Source organism: Eptesicus fuscus, chromosome 4 (assembly GCF_027574615.1).
Source record: "Eptesicus fuscus isolate TK198812 chromosome 4, DD_ASM_mEF_20220401, whole genome shotgun sequence".
Lineage (NCBI taxonomy): Eukaryota > Metazoa > Chordata > Mammalia > Chiroptera > Vespertilionidae > Eptesicus > Eptesicus fuscus.
This window is the reverse complement of record NC_072476.1, coordinates 59,058,082-59,078,697: the sequence shown is the minus strand read 5'-3', so window position 1 is coordinate 59,078,697 and position 20,616 is coordinate 59,058,082. Positions and strand designations below refer to the sequence as shown.

At 35.7% G+C, this 20,616-nt stretch overlaps 1 protein-coding gene across 2 annotated transcripts in view; it reads right to left on the bottom strand.

The window, feature by feature from the left end:
- The window catches only part of SKIC3 (SKI3 subunit of superkiller complex), a 70,351-nt gene that overhangs the window by 20,272 nt on the left and 29,463 nt on the right, over window positions 1–20,616 (bottom strand). For both annotated transcript variants that reach the window (XM_008144532.3, XM_028149880.2), the window contains 14 exons: window positions 19,413–19,589; window positions 19,180–19,324; window positions 18,935–19,013; window positions 18,784–18,845; window positions 18,609–18,665; window positions 17,162–17,230; window positions 15,450–15,524; window positions 14,695–14,836; window positions 9,704–9,797; window positions 7,368–7,445; window positions 5,784–5,908; window positions 4,848–4,971; window positions 3,487–3,708; window positions 2,232–2,304 (listed from right to left, as the gene is read on the bottom strand). In XM_008144532.3, the coding sequence (XP_008142754.2) occupies window positions 2,232–2,304; window positions 3,487–3,708; window positions 4,848–4,971; window positions 5,784–5,908; window positions 7,368–7,445; window positions 9,704–9,797; window positions 14,695–14,836; window positions 15,450–15,524; window positions 17,162–17,230; window positions 18,609–18,665; window positions 18,784–18,845; window positions 18,935–19,013; window positions 19,180–19,324; window positions 19,413–19,589 (1,522 nt within the window). The remainder of the gene's footprint in view (window positions 1–2,231; window positions 2,305–3,486; window positions 3,709–4,847; window positions 4,972–5,783; window positions 5,909–7,367; window positions 7,446–9,703; window positions 9,798–14,694; window positions 14,837–15,449; window positions 15,525–17,161; window positions 17,231–18,608; window positions 18,666–18,783; window positions 18,846–18,934; window positions 19,014–19,179; window positions 19,325–19,412; window positions 19,590–20,616) is intronic.

Sequence of the window (20,616 nt, the reverse complement as noted above, 5' to 3'; positions counted from 1 at the left end):
AGGAAGACTGAAAGAGAAAAAAAGAGAGAATGGGGGTGAGAGACCACAAAACCTATTATAAGATAAACTAACATGGTTTCTCCACAAAAATATGGTATTTTAAAAACTTCCGTATTCCCTAGTAAAATGAATAAAGTTCAGAGGAATAAAGTTAATGAAGCTCATCACTGCTTCAATAATAAACTCAATACTAAAATGAGAAAAACATGCAGCCAGGTCAGTATGGCTCAGTGGTTGAGAGTCGACCTATGAACCAGGAGGTCACGGTTTGACTCCAGGTCAGGGCACATGCTGGGGTTGCGGGCTCCATCCCCAGTGTGGGGTGTGCAGGAGGCAGCCGATCAATGATTCTCTCTCATCATTAATGTTTTTCTCTTGATCTGTCCCTCCCCTTTCCTCTCTGAAATCAATAAAAATATATTAAACAAACAAACAAACATATGCATAATAGTTTTCATAAAGTTGATTTGAAATCCTTCATTTTTTAAAATTCAGTTACATATTTTACCTGGAAAAAAATAAGGATGGTTTCATTTTAAGTCAGAAGTATGCTATAATCTTCACTTAATATCAGAAGTGTGTAAGTGTATCAGAAATGTTTTTTTTAAAATATATTTTATTTATTTTTTACAGAGAGGAAGGGAGAGGGATAGAGAGTTAGAAACATTGATGAGAGAGAAACAACTGTCTCCTGCACACTCCCCACTGGGGATGTGCCCGCAACCAAGGTACATGCCCTTGACCGAAATCGAACCTGGGACCCTTCAGTCCACAGGCTGACACTCTATCCACTGAGCCAAACCAGTTAGGAACAGAAATGTTTTTAAAACAGTATTTTAACACATAAAGAATGCTAAAACTAAACTTTTTAAAATGTCAATATAAAACAAATAGAAGATGGATTAAAAACAAGAATGACAACACAGCAGAGGAGGAGGATTCAGAAGTTATATTTGGGATTACACATTACCAATACCACTAAATGTGATTTTGCACAAGTTATTTAATCTCTATGTTTCAAGTGTCCTCCTTTATACAATGGACATTCATTGGACCTACTTCATATGGTTGTTGGGATTCAATGACAAACTACATAAAAATGACTAGCACAGTAGCTGGAACATAATAACTAATTCCTTTCAGTGTCTAATAATGATGGTCTTCTGCCATTTGCAGATCCTAACAAATCTGAATTTTCATTTTGAAGGACTCGTGGGCTAGTGGGACAAAAATCAAAGCCCAGTACTCACATAAAAAGGGGGAGTATTAGGAATCCTATATAAAAATAAGCTGAGATCCCTCAGGTGAAGCTGAATCAGAAGTAAACCAGGTTTCAAATGACCTTGAAATCCAGGCACAGAGTAGCCTAGTTGGTCCAGAAACCTCAAGTTCTCAACTTTGTTTAAGGTGGTTCCAGACTGGTGGAGCTCTCAAGCACCTGGCAGAAAATAAGTATAATTTCTATATATAGAAAGGTACCTTAATCCTAGGCTGCAAATTATTTTCAAGTATACACAATCAAGTAAACAAAGCCACTGTGTGCGAAAGCCAGTAGGAACAACAAACAAACAGGCCCACACAGACTTCAGGTAGTGAAATTTTTAGATGTAGTAAGTGTTCAAAACGTATCATCTACTATCATTATGTTTACCAACTAGTTAAATAAACAATGAAAGCTCATATCAACCATAGAAGTTAACAAAATACTTCATAGACTCCTGAAAAATATCTGGCTTTTATGAACTAAAGTACAGTATGTAATACCCTGTATAGAACATGGATTTTAAAATGTCAATATAAAACAAATAGAAGATAATCCTGTTTAGATTTACATTTTTTAAACATTGGAAGTGTTCTGGTTCTTGTATTCTTATATTTAAGAAGCTTTTAAATAAATTTATCTTTGGGGGTTCAAAACACAATAGCTAATGCTTATTCAGTGGCAACATTATAAGCATAATCTTATCACATAGTCATTAACAAAATGTGTATGCCTTCAAGAGTCCATCTAATTCTCTGCATCGTCCATAACACCCAAAGCAGTACATAAGTACATGGAAGAAACTCAATGTACTCTTTTTGAGTCACTATTGGAAATTATGGTTAAATAACAGAACTCCCTTGCTGCATTAGTTAATTTTTTTCAGAATTATGCTAATACTTTAAAATTATATTATTTACCACATCACAGGTTACTTAATCTTTTTGCCAGAATTTAGGACGTTACTCACCTTTGCATTTCGTTGCGCATACTGAGCAACCACTCGGGACAACAGAGACCAAAGAGCAGGATCAGCTGGGTTACTACAGAGACCATCAAAATCAAAGGGCTTAGAGATGGGAGTTACTTTAACCACAAAAAGTCCAAGCAACCAGCATTTTATCTAGTACCTAAGCTTAAAATCCTTTAGACAGCTAAAACAATCTATAATAATAAAAGCATAACATGCTAATTAGACTGGATAGCCGAAAGACCTTCCGGATGTCATTCTGGACGTCCTTCCAGATGAAGTCGGGGTGGCGGGGGCCGAGGCAGAGGTGGTTAGGGGGGATCAGGCAGGCAGGCGAGCAGTTAGGGGCCATCAGGCAGGCAGGCAAGAGGTTAGGGGCAATCAGGCAGGCAGGCAGAGTGGTTAGGGGCAATCAGGCAGGCAAGCAGGTGAGCGATTAGGAGCCAGTAGTCCCGGATTGCAAGAGGGATGTCTGACTGCCAGTTTAGGCCCAATCCCGCAGGGATTCCTGTGGGATCGGGCCTAAACTGGCAGTTGGACATCCCCTGAGGGGTCCTGGATTGCGAGAGGGTGCAGGCCGGGCTGAAGGACTCCCCCCTCCCCCCCGCCGATTTCGTGCACTGGGCCTCTAGTTTCATATAATTGTCCATGTGTGTCTTAATTTTTAGAAAACATATTTTATATCTCTTTTATACAACAATCCTTATGAAAATAAGAAAAAAAAATCAGCAATGTGATGATTACAAAGCCATAAGATCTAATTAAGAAAGGTTAAGGAAATGTAATATATGTGTTCAAAGAAAACACAAAGAGATGAGAACTATGGAAAGAAAACATACTCATGATATTACACTTTACTGCTGAAGATAAATACCACTGCTGCTAGTGAGAACAGGTTTCTACACTCCAAACTTTGAATACGTTAATGAATGCTTATATGGCCAAAATATTCTTAAAGCCATCAAAATGGACAGTATCATATAACAACCTGACAACATCACACACTTGAGAATTAGTAAGGGCTTACATACTAAAAGTTTGGAAGGACAAAATTTCTGTTCTCTATTAACTGAATTTTTAAAAAAATCTTCATAGATGAAATAATATGATTTTATGGGCAATTTCATAAAAAACACATTTTGGTTTCCAAATGTATATGCTTATCACCTCATTTTATATTCCTAATAAGATCCAAATGTCAGAGACCACCTCATCAAGTATAATTCAACCCCAAGTTTACAAGCACAGAATTTACCTGTGAACAGCTTTAGATGCTTGTCTCTGCACTGCCACGCTGCGGCCTTGCAGCGCATAAATCGCTGAAGTAAGAAGGCACCTCTGATACTCATTGTCTTTCTGTCTGACGTGCTTCAGTAACTCGTTAAGAGCTGCTCTGGACAGTGGAGCATCCTGCATTGCCAATCCCAAGGCACACAGAGCCTGAAGGCTCTCTATGGTTGGCTCCTTTAAGACAGAGCTATAAATATATTTTTTAATTGCTAATTAGTTATAAATACAGTAGTCTGTAACTATCTATTACAACATATTTAACATCTAGTAGGAAAAGCAATTTACTTAATTATTCAGCAAACTAAGCCCAGCTTTGAGATAAATATAAGAACAAACTGCTTGGCTTCTTGTAACAGCAATTTCCCTGACTATCTGGCCTTTCACAGAGCAGCAATAGCCAAATTTATTTTTTGGTCATTATATCTAAGTTTTAGAAAAAACTTAATATTTCTAATAATATTATGAATGTTGTACTATAAAAAAAGAGAACATCTAAAAACTTTTTAAACAGTTTATTAAAATATAATAGAAATATTTAAAACATTACAAAATGACGCATAGGTAATTCTGGGTTTTTACAATGATTGAGAAGTGTCCTTAGCATTGAATGGGTGAGAGAAAGAGATGTACCCTTCCTGCAATGGGGAAACCATTCTGTACTATGAGTATTTGTACCACTGAAAATGCCAATAAAGCACTTAGTTGATAACCACTGTCTAATAGCATATCTTAATCATCTATTGCTTTTGAAAAAATTAAGATTAACTATCTAAAAGAAAAAATCCAGAAGTCAAAAAATACTATATGAATAACCACATATATCATCGGCTGTTATTTTTAACTTATGCCCAAAATATAGAAACAGATACAAGTTATATTGGTAGCATTTTTTTAAAAAAAAAAAAGACTCAACTTTAAATTAACTTTATCATGTTAACTTGAAAAAGGAAAAAATCTCCTTGGGGATGCAAAAGGCCAAAAACCAGACAGTTACAACTGGCTTCATTAAAATTTTAAGATCCTACTAGATCAGGTGATAAATTACTCTTTTAAAAAAATGAAGAAGTAAATAAGTAAGTAAGTAAATAAACAAACAAAGTGCATAGGATGATTTTGAAGGACTGGATGGATCCAGGACTAAGAATTAAGCCATGATCTCTAGTTCCACCTGTGACCATCAGTTCAGAACCAGGTGGGTCTAATCTCTTTTGTTCACCAAATAGTTCCTAAAGCATTGCGATCTTCATTTTACATGGCTCCAAATTTGAAACCATTATTTAAGTATTTAGTCACGTTAAGTTAACTGTTTACATCAACCACACATACCATTTAAACAGCAATGTCTTGGCTACATCCATTTTTCCTTGTTTATACTCCGTTATTGCCAGAGCTGTCAAGATATGGGCTTTGTCTTGCTCTGATTCAACAATAGACAAGGCTCTCTCATAGGCTGTTATATAGGGTTGGAAACAAAGGAAAACAATATAAAAGAAATCCTGATTGACAATCTATCAGATTTTTCCTTTCCTAATTCTATTTTTCAAAAAATCTAACTTAAACTATATCTTATTGTTCCCTTGTTTTCAAGCAGATGAAATAAAAATGTGTAATAATCTAACTGGTTTAGCTGTTCCAAGGTGATTCTGGGGCTAACCTTGGGATTATTATATGATGTCCCTAATTGCTATCTTCAGAGTATTGAGAGGGGTCCTAGTCACCACCTTCAAAACAAGTGAAGGCCGGCAGCCACAGAAATAGCACCAAATTCCATGTGCAGACCAGCAACTCCAAATAGATCCTTACAATGAGCTGCACACACAGAGGTTGGGCCCATATATGTGAAAATGCACTCAATTAGTACCTTTGCAGAAAACAAAATATACTATTATTAACAATGGTTGAGATCTTCATTTATTAGAAATTTACATTTAAGCACTGTGAAGTAGTAAAGACCTGCTTTCAAATGCTAACTCATGTCAACCATAAGTGATCTTGGGACTCAGTTTCCTTGTCTAAATAATGAAAATAAAACACAGCTAATAACACTGCTATACGGACTATTCATCATAATAACCTACTAACTGACAAACAGATAAAAAGTTCTTAGTATTGTTCCTGTCTCCTAGACAGATGTTCATAAATGTTGCAACCCATACCCCTATCTCAATATTACATCTTTCTTTATGTAAGGTCATTGTGATCCAATTCCTCTGAACCCTGGAAAAGTAAGATGTGACCTTCAGCTTTAAGCAACATACTCACCTTTACTGCTTTCTTTATACAGACCCTTCATAAATAAAGCCAGAGCAAAACCTATGATGTCTTCTAACTCTTCAAGGGGTGTTGACTTAAAAGCCTGGATAGCTTTATCATATTCACCAATGGAACTAAGAAGCAAAACAAAACTTACTTTTAACATAAAAAATAATTCTGGATTACATCATCAAAATATAGAGATATTATTATACCACGTTTCTTCTAATGACTTTACTTCATCTATCAGAGTTAAAGTTGTAGAAAGGACTTAAAATAAAAAGCATATCACTTATTTCACATAGGATATACTAAGGGGATTTAACTTTACACTTTGCTTCTTTTAAATAATATGTGAATATGACTAGTTTTGCTAAAATGCAAAGTGTTTTTAAAAAACAAACTTGAATTAAAATCCAAAATTATAAAAATAATTTCAAGTTCTTTTATACAGAAATCTACATTTTTAAGCTTAATACATTAAATATTATTCCCATAAGTATGGTTCTAGAACCTTGGGCAAGCCTAATAAGTCAAAAAATTCCTTAGTCAGAATCAAATCTATCCTTTGTATACACTGTTTGGAGGGCATATAGAAACATTAAAATTCCATAGATAAAACTATACATGTTCTTTTCTGTACTTAATAGGTATAAAAGTAAAAATCTGTTATATCTGATACTAAATGTAATACTTCTTAATAACAGAAAATAACTTGATTTGCTTATTTAAAAATGAAGAGAAACTGCCATCACCTGGAATAGAAACACTGTATATTTGATATTCTTACTTAGTATCCATCACTATAACCAGAAGCTATTTCTATTTTTAATGTGTTATTGGAAATCTTTTCATAAAATTTTTTAAATCTTGGGAGTGGGTGGGAACTAAAAATACAATCAATCTTTGCTTCTAAAATTCATTTTACAAAGGTGAAAGAATTTTAAAATCAATAAAGTCAAATTTGATAAATATTTTGATAAAGGGAAGAGTGCTCCTTTAGACTGTTTATGAATAAATACATTCAATTTGGTGGCAGCTCTCAACTTGAGGAATGCTTCCTTAGTTTCAACTAAAACCTTACCCCCAAAACACCTATTCTCTGGTCCTAGTTCTGTTCATTTTTAATCTTTAAAAAATATATTTTTTGAAGTAAGAAGTCTTTGAGAATCTGAAGGAAGCTATGTGGCTCTCTCTTCACTCACCAAATGCACACACACAGGAATTTTTATGTACTATTTCAAAAGAATTCAGAATGTTTCTGAATTCCTAATGTCTATCCCCAGTTTAAAAATATACAGGAAATCAGAATAAATCCAATTCTTCCAATTAATTAGGCATCTACTTTAGAGACAGCAACTGCCTCTCCACAGCCATCAGTTCTAAACCTGCTCCTCATAAAGCACACTGGAGTTAGGCATTGTCCCAGGTACAGGAAACTGTTAACACAGCCTGCCTTTATGGGAATTATGTATCCTGGGGGAATGTCACCAGCCCATTATTCTAGAAACTTGTCATCACCTCACTAGTTCCATAGCTTTCACCAGAAATATCAAGTAGGTCACAGAATTAATGGGGAAAAAACATGCTTACCATAACAATCTGCCATAATTTCTAATTGCATCATGATAATTAACTTGGTCTTCTGCATTCTGTAACAACAAAATTGCCCTAAAAAAAAGAAAAGAAAAGGCATTTTAAGTTATCTATACGCAATAGCATTTTTTCACCCTTCTTCATTAATTGAATCTACAGATTTTTGTTTTTGTTTAACTCTACTATTTCTTTAATGCTAAGTTATAACACCTATTCACACTTTATTAAACTGGTACCACAAAAGAATACTTAATACTTAGATTTTAGATTGTCAGGAAAATTACTTTAACAAAGTGAATCTTTTAAGTGAAATCATTTATCTCTCTCTCTCTCTCTTTCTCTCAGGTTAAGGAACAGCTTTAATTATTCCAAAAATTTTAATCTAAGAATGGAAAAACAACTATGTTGATGTCTTAAGTTCTGACATATTTGAACTACATAGAAACACTCTAAAATGTTTATATAATAGTAGTGTGCGTTAGGAAGTCAGGAAATTGGTTGCTTTCATGTGCCTTTAACGGTTACATACAGAAACGTATGTGAGCAATACTGAGTTCAGAGAAGGGGAGGTGTTACAAGGAGTCCTCAGAGGCTTAGAATTAATTCACCAACATGCTGACAGCCCCGATTTTTACCTTCTCCTGCTCAGTCCCCTTTGGGCAAACAGGGAAATGTTTAACAACTAAAGGAATGAAATACTTAGTAATATTTTATTTTATTTTCTGTTTAAAAAGGATTAGCCAGGAAGAAACAACCAAGAAAAGCTTCTACTCCCCCTGATGTTACATGAAAAACAAAAATTAGCCAGAGAAGTCTAGGAGAGAGTATTGTAGAGACACTACTATATTAAAAACTATACTTCTCATTAGATTTAATACCTAACTTGTAGTTTCAAGCCTCAAAAACCTGTTTAAGGCAAAAACCACAGTAATGAACAGGTAAGAAGGAGTGGTACATATCCAAGTGACTGCAGAGTTGCCATTTTAGGCTGAAGGTATAACCAGTATCAGATTCATAATGTGTGTGATTATAATATGTACCCTAAAAAAGCAGTGAGCACTCTAAAGATTTCTAGTTTTCTATTTAAAAATCCTGCTCAATGTTGTATTCTATCATATTTATACAGTTTGCTTACTGGTAAGTTTATTGTGACAGTGAAAGAAATATAATTGTGGTTTTTCATAATCCTCTCCACTTACACCTGGAAAAATAACTTCATTATATAACCTCCAGTACCATCTAATGATTACTCATTTGAACTACAGAGAGATCCATTAAAAAATGGCAAAGTATTTAGGAAACCTCAATTATTCTTTTAAAATCTAACAAGGCCTCTTCTAAAAATCTATTTATTTAGATTGGGGGCACCTCAGAAGTTCAGCAACCAGGTCTTTTAACTTTTCATCTGGTCCTCACAAGATCAATAGTTATTTTCTTATTCACGAATCAAATAATTTGCAGAGAATAAAACTTTAAGTTTATTTCCTTTCCTACTGTTCTCCTGTCAGGTCACTGCACTTGAGCACATGTCCTTGTTTCTTCGACATGCTAAGTGCACCCCTGACTCAGAGTACTTGCTCTTGCTGTTCCTTCGGCCTGGAGTGCTCTTGTCCTGACAACCAAATGGCTTGTGGCTTCACTTCATTAAGGCCAGGCCTCATTTGCCTCCTTATTAAACCCACCCTTCTTAAAACCTATCTCAAATTCACTGCCTGCCTCTGTAATTTCTGGTCCTCTACTTTGATTTTCTTTCTTGACAATTATTACCATCACAGATGACCTACTAGCCTACCATGTGTCTCCCCGACCTGAACAGGAGCTCCACGAAAAAGGGGCCTGTGTCTGTTTTAGCTCACTGCTAAGCTGCCAGAGCCAAGGACACTGCTTGATTCACAGCAGTTCAACAAACATTTACTGATGGGTAAATACAGAGTAGACTAAAGTGGCTCAAACAAATATATAATGTTCTGATTTCTTCTCTGAATAAATACATGTATTTAATAAAGCTAGACACAGTCTAAAGGGATGCATTTTTCTAAATCAGAATCTGAGGGGTTTTTAGTTTTGTTTTCCTTTTTCTTTTCTCTCTCTCTCTCTCTCTCTCTCTCTCTCTCTCTCTCTCTCTCTCTCTTTCTCTCAGGTTAAGGAACAAAAACCAAAATATAGCTGAAAATTTGAACTGCATATTTTCACCTTCATAGATGTAATAAAAATAAATAAAATATTAGGAAAAATGAAAACATTTATTTAGTACCTTCTTCATGAGAGTGAGACTAAATAAAAAAAGGCCACTAACATATAAGGACGGCATTTCGGTTAAAGGCCAAGTTTACCTGTGGAGTGCATCTGCTGCTTCCTTTTTCAGCTGTAGATGTTCATTTAAATAACTCAACATTGTGAGAGCTGGAGCATAGTTTGGAATTCTTTCTGGAAATCCAAAAATATCTATTATTTACATGTACATAATGGTTGTGTTTGTAAGATATTAATTTTATTTTCAACTTTTTAATATTTTAAACAACAGATTATCTCTTGAAATCTTTGGCATTGTTAAGAATAGCAGTCTGGGAGAAACTCAGATGGTGGCATAGGTAAACACCTAATCTGCAGCCTCGCACAACAATTTCAAAAATACAACTAAAAGTCAAAACGGACATCATCCAGAACCACAGGAAAGCTGGCTGACTAAAACGCCCACAACTAGAAGGAAAGAGAAAACCACAAGGAAAATCAGAGGAGCCGTAAAATCCTGAGGTACGGAGACATGGGCGGAGACACGGGCGCGCGCGCGCATGCGGGGAGGACGGAGCCGGAGAGGACGGGGCGGCTGAGTGCCTGGCTGGTGTTCTCTAGCAGGAAGGAGACAAAAGCTCCGGACTGCGCTGAGCCCCAGTTCCGACTGCACTGAACCCCAGTTCCAGGTGAGACCCTGGGAAGCCAGGCTCATACTGGGGGAATCTGGGCTGTAAGGCGGAAACTCAGGGGAGCAGAGAAAGGCAGAGCTCCGGAGGCGCTCACGTGAATGCGCGCAGAGGACAGATTGTTGACTGTGCCGCTGAATTGCCTTAGCAGGAAGGAGACAAAAGCTCCGGACTGCGCTGAGCCCCAGTTCCGACTGCACTGATACACAGTTCCAGGTGAGAATCTGGGAATCCAGATTCAATGGGGGAGAGACTAGACTGTTTGGTAGCGGGCGAAACTCCAGGGCGCCTTTCTCTCAGAGGTGCTTGCAGGGAGTACAGAGGGACACTGAGGGGCACTGAGACCCAGGAACCTCATAGGGCGGGGCTGACGGGAAGCCAAGGCTGTAGGCTCCACCCTGAAACTCCACCCCATCCAAGCTGAGCACAGAGGCTTTTACAATTTTGCAAGTCTAGTTGAATAAGGCTGTCTCCCGGCGTAGACACAGCTGATCCTCACAGCCAATTGGCCTGGAGGTCAAATCCTCCCAATGTACCAACAGCAATCAAGGCTTAACAACACCAAGACTTTGCACTCAGCCCACAAAGGGGGGTACCAAGAGCGACCACCTAGGGAGATTGGGGAAGCTGAGCTACCGACCCCTATAGGTCACTCACCACACAAAGCCACTCCATCAACACAGGGAGGCAGCCAAAATGTGGAGACACCAAAGCAGGTCACGAATAGAAGAGATGGAGGAAAGTAAACTAATGGAGGGACACAGTGTTCAGAACCACATTTATAAGGTTACTCAAGAATCTTCTAAAAACCGCCGATAAACTTGAAGAGACCTTCAAGGACCTTAATGAAAATACCAAAAAAATGGAAAAGGACCAGTCAGAAATTATGCATACACTGTCTGAAATAAAGAATATACAGAAACTCAACTGTAGATCACCGTACCCCAAGAGTCAAACGAAAGATCTGGAACATGAGGAAGCAAAAAACACCCAACCAGAGAGGTGGAAAGTAAGAAGAATCCAAAAGTGTGAGGATAGCGTAAGGAGCCTCTGGGACGACTTTAAGCGTACCAACATCCGAATTTTTGGGGTGCCAGAAGAAGAGAGAAAGCAAGATACTGAAAACTTATTTGAAGAAATAATGACAGAAAACTTCCCCCACCTGATGAAGGAAATAGACTTACAAGTCCAGGAAGTGCACAGAACCCCAAACAAGAGGAATCCAAAGAGGACCACACCAAGACACATCATAATTAAAATGCCAAGGGCAAAAGACAAAGAGAGAATCTTGAAAGCAGCAAGAGAAAAACAGTTAGTTACCCAAAAGGGAGTACCCATACGACTGTCAGCTGATTTCTCAACAGAAACTATGCAGGCCAGGCGGGAGTGGCAAGAAATATTCAAAGTGATGAACAGCAAGAACCTACAACAAAGATTACTCTACCCAGCAAAGCTATCATTCAGAATTGAAGGTCAGACAAAGAGCTTCACAGACAAGAAAAAGCTAAAGGAGTTCATCACCACCAAACCAGGATTACATGAAATGCTGAAGGGTATTCTTTAAGAAGAGGAAGAAGAAAAAAAAAAAAGGTAAAAGTAAAAATTATGAACAACAAAAAGACATCAAATACATACCTACCAACAAGTGAATCTAAAAATCAAGTGAATAAAAAAATTTGAAGAACAGAATGGACTGGTGAATATAATAGAATCAGAGACATAAAAAGGGAGGCGACAGACAATTCTCAGGGGGAAGAGGGTCTGAGGGGTGTGGGAAGAGATTGGACAAAAATCTTACACCTATAGATGAAGACAGTGGTGGGGAGTAAGGGTATGGGGTGGGGTAGGGAATCAAGTGGAGAGGAGCTATGGGCGGGCGGGGGGGTGGGGAGGAAAGAGGAACACCTGTAATAATCTGAACAATAAAGATTTATTTAAAAAAAATAGCAGTCTGATTATCTTGACTATAAAATACCAGTAAATCATTTCATAATTCTTCCACATTTTTCAATAACATTTATAGTTACTACAAATTATAATTCTTCCAAATTATTCAGTAACATTTATAGTTACTACATACTTTAAGCGTTTTAAAGTTTAAACATTTTTATCCCTAATGGTTTAACAAGTTGAAAATGTACCTCATGTTAAAACTATGCATTTGATTTATAAGGGAAATTCAGTTCTTCAGCTAATCACGTAAACCTTCCCAGGATTAATTTTTCTTGGGGGTTGTGTTCCAATTTCTATGTATGTTTTTTTAAATAACTCAGTACCATACACTAGAAACAGAGGATGACTTTGGTATTGCCAATGCAGTATTTTGAAATTTTCATGTCAAAAAAGATCATGCATCTGATGATGTACAAAGAAAACATCTGATAAAATTAAAAGCTGTATTAAGAAGCAGGCCTTCAAATCCCTTAAATTGTTTAACAAAATATAGTGTAATCATATCATAGCTTATGTGATGGTTATAGTCTAACATCAAAGCATAAGGTATAATCATTGTTGGGGAGCACACAAGACTTGGTTGGAAAGTTTATAAGGAGGACATTCTGATAAAGGGGAAGTGTGTGGAAGGCCGCCTGCCCTGTTTATCGGAATTCTGACTTACGGGGAATTTAGGGGAGTGTCGAAGGCAGCACCCCTAATTATTCCTGACCTTTCCAAACAAGTCTGTGCACGTGCAGATCCCCAGGTGCTTACTGGAATCCTTATCCTTAATCCCTGGATACCCTTGCCTAGAGGACAATGTAAACACATGTATCCTCCCAAGATTACTCACCCTACTGATTGTATCTAAAGATAAAAACTGCAATAAAAGGCTAATGAGGCAGGCAATCGAGGCTGCCTGGTCCCTTTGGCCAGGCCATCCCTTAGCCCTCTCTTTCACAGTGAAACTGTGTCGGAGTAATCTGTTCATCCGTTGTTCAGGGGCTGCTGGTCAGCCCTGGCAAATCATATACTTTATATTATGGTTAGATTCTAACATCAAAGCATAAGGCAAAAATCACAGTCAAGTTATTCTTGAAAAATCCTCAAGTTACCACACAAGGAGAGGGGCACCAAAATGGAGTCAAACTGAGTAAAAGGAGAGCGTGCCTTCCATCCACTCGTCCTGAAGCACCCAGCAGGACAGATGAAGACCCTGTACTCTCCCTCTTTTCTCTCCTAATTTATTCATTTTTGGCTAAGCACGTGTAGTTGAATTTGTTAAATGAATATGTTATCATTATGATTCCACTAGCGAGTTAAAAATGTAACTGTAAAACTGTCAGGAAATGATTTGTTTGTTGCCCTAGGAATCTGAATTTCGCAGAAAACTCAAGATTTACCTCTTTATGAAAATCCTTCATAAATGTTACCCATTCTGTAAGGAAACCTAGCAATGAAATTTCTGATCATACGCTTTCACAGAGGCTCTAGGTATTCATTAGAGTCTTTCATTTTAGCATACTAATAACATGTGGATGCCCCCAAGTGCTGACTTTAAAGTAACTGCATTCTTCTCAAGTGCCCCAGGCTCAAAGCAGGAAGAGTATTATAACCCTTCAATATCTGTGATGAGGCATTTTCTCTTCAACTTTTCACAATTTATTTGACTCTTTATGTTATTCAACTGCCAATATTCCTGCTTGAATGCCTTGTTTCTTTATTCGAATTTTGTCAAAAGGTTTTAAAAAATACTAGCAAAACTAACATTTCTTGAGCATGTAAGGTATGCCAGTTACTCTGCACATTTTGTAGGGTTTATAGGTAAGAAAACTAAAATTCAATTTGGTAACATGCCCAGGGTTTTATTATGGCTACTAAATGATAGAGGGGAGATTAAAATTCAATAGTAGTTTTATTAAGGAAAGGAAATTATTATAATAGATGGTTAATAAAACTTCACCATTCTATCCTTTTCCTAAGCCTAAATATATTTTTCCAGTATCTTAAAGAAAAATCAGGTATTAAAGTGGGAGGTTAAAGGCACTGGGTTTGAAACTTAAAGCACATTATCTCATTTAATTCTCACATCTCTACAACATAGGTGCTGTTATCTCTATTTTCCAAGGTTAAAAGAAGTTAAGGAAAGTAAAATACTTGGCCTAAGACTGTAGCAAAAGTAAATGGCAGAGCTAGAATAGCAGCAACTCGGGCCCTTTAGGCTTCAAAATGTTTCCAGTACAACATGGAAATCACTTTGATCTTGAATCATTAGCTAACATTTCATCACTCTTCAAAGTCCTTACTAAAGTTTAAAAAGTAGACTGCTTGGCCACGGGAGGTAGAAAAGGCAAATTCATGTCTTAAGGAACACTAATATTTAATTTGGAATTAACTAATTTAAAAAATGCATTAAATTATTTCAACAGTTATTAAAATATCTTGCCATCATATAACAGGTGCCTTACCTATGTATTTACTCAAAACAACCTGTGCTGCTGGGATAGCATTCATCTGGAGGATGTTGTACCGGTACAGTTCTGTTTCTCTGTTGCTTTTATCTTGCAATGTAGTACAGACCCAGTATGCATAACCGATTGCTCCCTCAGTCTTTAAAAAAGCCGAAGTTAACAAGTGGACATAGAGTAATAAATATATCAATACAAAATGAAGAAATGAAACAATGCACTTCAATACAATAAATAGCACACCTTAGTTTTCTTCAAGTTAACTGGTAAGTACCTTTACCGGGTCACTATGATATAATACTAAGAACATATTTAAGTCACTTGCTTCAACCCTAAGTAGAAGAATCAAATGGGATAAATTAAGTGCAGAAAACAGAGCCCCGCCTGATGGCTTAGTTTGCTGCTTTTCAGCACCATTCCCATAGGTGAAAATAATAATTACCAATCAAAAGAATTGTAAAACACTTTCATAAATAATCTAGAAATATCAACTAAGTTAGTACTTATCTTATGTTTATTTTTTCTAGAGTCTCGGTTTCTACTCTACATGACTACTACTGTATCTACTGAATACCAATGTCATTTCATCAGATCTTGATGTCTTTAATTAAAGATAGCTTATCTGCTTTTGAGAAAGAATAAAGAGGAGAGACAAGTGCTGTCATTAACATCTGATACCACTAAGTATCCATTTTCTCAACAAAGATAATACTTTTCTCATTAGTGAATCCTAAGAAGAATGCTCAAATTCTTACGTGCATACTGAGTTCTGTGGTGTGCCTGAAAAGATCCATGGTGTCGTAACTTCCAACTGTCTCCGCAATAAGAGCCTATAAAGAAAAAAGAGGTTCCTAACATGTTTAAAAGGAGTAATCATCATCACCAATCATCACCATCATCATCATTATCATCATCATGAAACTGGAAAAAACAAAGGTTTAAAAGCTGTGCTTAAAAGCAAAGTTAATTTCTAGTTCAGTCGTGGCTACCATATTCCCATGGCTCAGAGGACAAGAATGACTTATTAAATTGGACCTTAAGCAGACAAATGCTTTCAGAATGCCATCTGCAACCTCCTCCCTCCCCTCTCACCCTTGATTGATTCATACTGGTATTTGTCTGGAATAGGATTCTTAATCACAGGGTCAGCTCTGATTCACCTGTGTAGCTTTTTAAAAAGAAGGTCCTCTCCCCTAGTTTCCATAGATATGGGGTAGAGTCACAACATGTTTATTTTTAAAACTGCCTCAGAATTTTAAATAGTATACCTGTCTATTGACTTTATGAGACTATGTAATAAGTTATAATTACTTTCAAGACCATCTATCTTTTAAAGAAATCAGGGTTTTTTAGTTATCATTTATTACTAATATTATTAAAAATTTAATATTGAGTTTAATTTCTATTATTACTATTTTAATTAAATTTACTAGTTATTTCCTGAAATAAATTATTTTTAAGAACTAAAATATCTGAAAAATAAAGAAAAATATGTTTTTCTGACAACATCTGAGATGAACGAACCTAGAGCAGTGCGACATTTGGATCAGCAGCAGCAGCATCCCTTGGAACAGTTAGAAATGAAAATTCTTTAGCCCCTTGTGTCTAATAACTTACATAGAGATTAGTATAGTAACGCCATTGCTCCCACATGCTACCACAGTTAACGGGAACAGGAAGTTTGCCTTGCTAACTCGGTTTCTTCACCAATTAGCTAGAATTAGACCCAAGAGTTAAAAGTACAATAAAAATTATCAAAATCCAGATTAATGATTTTCTGATATGGGTGATGCCTCTACTATTCTCTGAACAAAAAAAATCAACCACTTACTAATTTCTCAACTACACAGGATTTAGAGGCTACCCTTTCTAATCCCCTTCTTTTTCAGGTGAGAACATTGAATCCAGCAATTTTTTTAAGGTAAAAAAATAAAAAATTAGTCAGTGACAGACTCAGATCACTAACCAAGAATCCTGATTCCTATTTGGCAGTACAAAAAATCTAAATTTGGGGGGTGGGGGGGGAGTTGGCAGACTCATATAAACAAGTGCCAATAAAATTATGAAAACTTTTCAGAAAATGAGAAAACTATCAAAATGATATTGTAGATTTTCATTTGGGGGAGGAGTAAATGTGCATTAACATAGCTCTTGGTTTATTCTTTAAGCATAATAATGTCAGACTGATGGGGTTAAAAGCCTCCCAAATCAATGCTAATCATTACAAGCTGTAGGACTTTGGGCATTATACTTAGTTAGGATCTCTGAGCTTCAATTCCACATCTATAAAAAGTTTAACAACTACCACCAACTCAAAGGACTGATGAAAGTTTAACTGAAATAATGTATACAAAGAGCCTGTTATTCTTATTATCACTGTTATTTATATTAATAGGTTATTTATACCACTTTATATTAATAGGTTATTTATGTCAACAGGATTATTAATAACTAAATGTTATCTTACTTGTCCAATCCAGCACATTAAATAAGATGGATCAAGGGACTGAGCTGTTTTGAAAGCTTCATGAGCTTGCTAGGAAACAAAAACAAAAAATAGCATATCAAGTCATTTTATAAATTTAATATTAAACTGTTTATGTTTAAAAATCATAAAGAGAATAAGAAAACCGAGACTTATCAACATATATGAACCTAAAATTGCTTAAACACAATTAACAACACTTAAATCAGTGCTCCACCAGAGCACTCCTGGGTACAACAGATTTCTCTACAGGTTTAGGGGTTCTGGTCCCAGTGAAAGGGCATATAGATGTTCATCTTACATTTGGTAGAACTTTTAATGAATTACCCATATATTTGCTAGGTTTGAAGAAAGTAAGTAAGGCTGTATCTATTCCCCTCTCTTTGAGCTTAGCTGGGAGGAAGAACTAACAACCAACAAAGTGTGAGATATGTAACTGCTACTAGACAACAAGAGTGGTTGACATAATCTGTGCTAAGCAGTCAGAAAACTTTAAAGATACTGTACTTGGGTTGTCATTTTTTTTTCCTGCTACAAAAAAATAACATTATATGCTGCTTTCTATCACTTTCTCAATAACCTATGTGTGGCAGAAAACAGTCTTATTTTTCCTCCAAAAAAGTAAACTAATGGGCAACTGCGTCATGTTATCACAAAACCACATCCATGGTTTATTAACTAAGATCTTACTTCGTTTAAATTTAAAAAATATTTTTTCATATATACTAAGATCCACATTAATATTTTTCTTTGTTCTATTTACAATCTTCTAAAGCAATCTCTGCTGTGACTTAATGTATTCCTAAGAATATTACTAACACTACTTTAAAATGGTGATTTTTGATACGCTGGCTGAAACAAAACAGTACAGATGTTGTCTGTGGATTTGTAGAAACTTCTAAACATCACCTACAAACACATGCCCAATTTTCTAACTGTTTGAGTATGACAAATTACATTGTGGTTTATAAAGGGATTACATCAGCTATAGCCAAATATAAATCACCCAAAAAATGTTAAATTTAAGCTGCTAGAGAGTACTAATCGTCTCCCTTATTTCATCACCCTACCCTCAATACCACATACAAGGGACTCCCCTTACATGTGTATAGATTAAAAAAACACACACACACACAAAAAAAGCAACACCCAAATAATTCACAGAATTGTTTTAATCCCTAAATGAAAAAGCAAAATAATTATAAAACCATAAATTTCTTGAGTGGTATGGAAAGGAAAATAAATCTTACACATTCATTATTCAATAATATAAACTGAATGTCATTAATTATCTAGGATATTAGAGAGCATACTGCATAGATAACAATGTATGAAGTATTTCTCCACAAGAAGTTGTGCTATTATGAAGAGATCATGTATAGAAAAATGTTCTTTACTTTTAATATGACAAAGCAGTCAGCACAGTTACCTCAATGTTTTCATTTGCAAGGTATAACACTCCCAAGTTGGTCCATGCAACAGGATTCTAAAATATATATATATATGTATAAAAGTTAGGTCTCTTGTCTCTATGCAAGTCTCAGAAAATTATTCACACTAAATTTCAAAGTCCTTTTTCATTGATAGACACATAGAACACTCACAATTTGCTCTGACTGGATTGATTTGATGAAACAATGCTGAGCAAGGGCATAATTTTTAATACCTAAAAAAATACAGAACTTAATGAAACTGAACTTTATTACCTGAAATGAGCAATCTTCTAAAATTATTGAAGTGTTATTCAATTCTTACCACTATAACATGAAACCACACCGAGAGCATTCCAGTATAAGTGACTTTTACTGTTGAGTCTCACTGCCTTTTTCAGACACTGAAAAATAAAGTTAGATTATTTTTTTAACTCTTTGAATGTCAGCACATATATCAAGATAAATGTGGTTAATGTAAAAACACTAAAGTTATTTTATTTATCAATAAAATTTGTCAGAAGAGCACTTCATTTTTTTAAGTTTATGAAAAATTTCTCAAAACCATACATGTAATGATTTCTCCAGCAAGTCTTTAAGATCATTCATGTTGCTGCCAGTTTCTGCTAGATGTTGTGCTTGACGATAATAATTAATTCCAAGATCACACCATGTATTAGATGTAGACATCAGTTTTAATGCACGCCCGTAACACCTATGGAAATATAAAAGTGGATGTTATGTTTTGTTATCATGTCCTTATTCAATTTGAATGTCATTATCTGCCAATCTTTGTAAATTACCTTCCTCCAAGATGGAGGAGCTCATTTTTCTTTAATACTTGTTTTCCTCCTTTCTGGCCTAGAAGGACTCCTAAGACATTAACATTCACTTTAGATGGTGAGACAGCGTGCAGACTGGTACAAGCATCCCCAACCAGCTTCCAAAGGCAAGACACATCAGCTCGATGCTGCAGAGCCCTGGAAAGAAAAAAAAAGCGTAATTCTTTCAAATTATTTCCCAAAATATAGACTATCTCCCTCGTTATTATTTACAATTAAAACAGAAAAATTATACAATCCTGATTAAAATCTACTTCCTTAATTAAGTGCAGTGAATGATTTACTAACTTCCTTCTAACTGAATTACACCTTATCACCTCCCTAATAGGAAGAAGAAGGGGAGAGGAAAGAGAAGGAACTGATTGTTTCGTATATTTTTTAAAATGTTTTTATTGATTTTTTTTTTTTTTTTTGAGAGAGAGAGAGAGAGGAAGGAAAAGAGAGATAGAAACATGGATGAGAGAGAAACATTGATCGGCTCCCCCAGTGGGGATCAAGCCCACAACCAGGGCATATGCCCTGACCAGAATCTAACCTGTGACCGTGTATGACACTCAATCAGCTGAGCCACATCAGCCAGGCAAAGAATTGTTTTAAGTTAAGAACCAGAAACTTTACAAAAAAATTTTTTGTACTCTTCATTATTTTTGTTAGAAGTAGCAGAAATCACATTAATAAATCAATAAGTCTTTCAGAACCAATTTATTTTTAATATTGACTTTTTAAAAACTATGCTCTTTGTGTTTGTTTGTTTGCTTAATAACCAAGCAGTAAAGCTGTTAACTCTTGTTTCACAGTGAATTATTGTAAACTCAAGTTTTTGCTTTCAGATCTTCAAAAAAAAAGACCAGAAAATGTATAACATACTAAATATATTTGGTAGTCCAAAGGATTTTACTCTCTGAGACCAATTCCAAAAATCAAAACATAAAAAACGTGAAAACTCATATTTATTGACGCAAGTAAGACTGAATGGACAAGCTCAAAAAGTAAACAGCAATATTAATTATGATGATACAGGGAAGTTCTTTTTAGAAAGAGAAAAATCTCAGCTATACATTTCTCTTCATTTTTCTCTTCTTGAGATCTTATAAATAAAACAGCAATTTCATTTAAGCCAAATTTTGATAATAAGCTATCACAAACAGCTATATTACTACTGGCA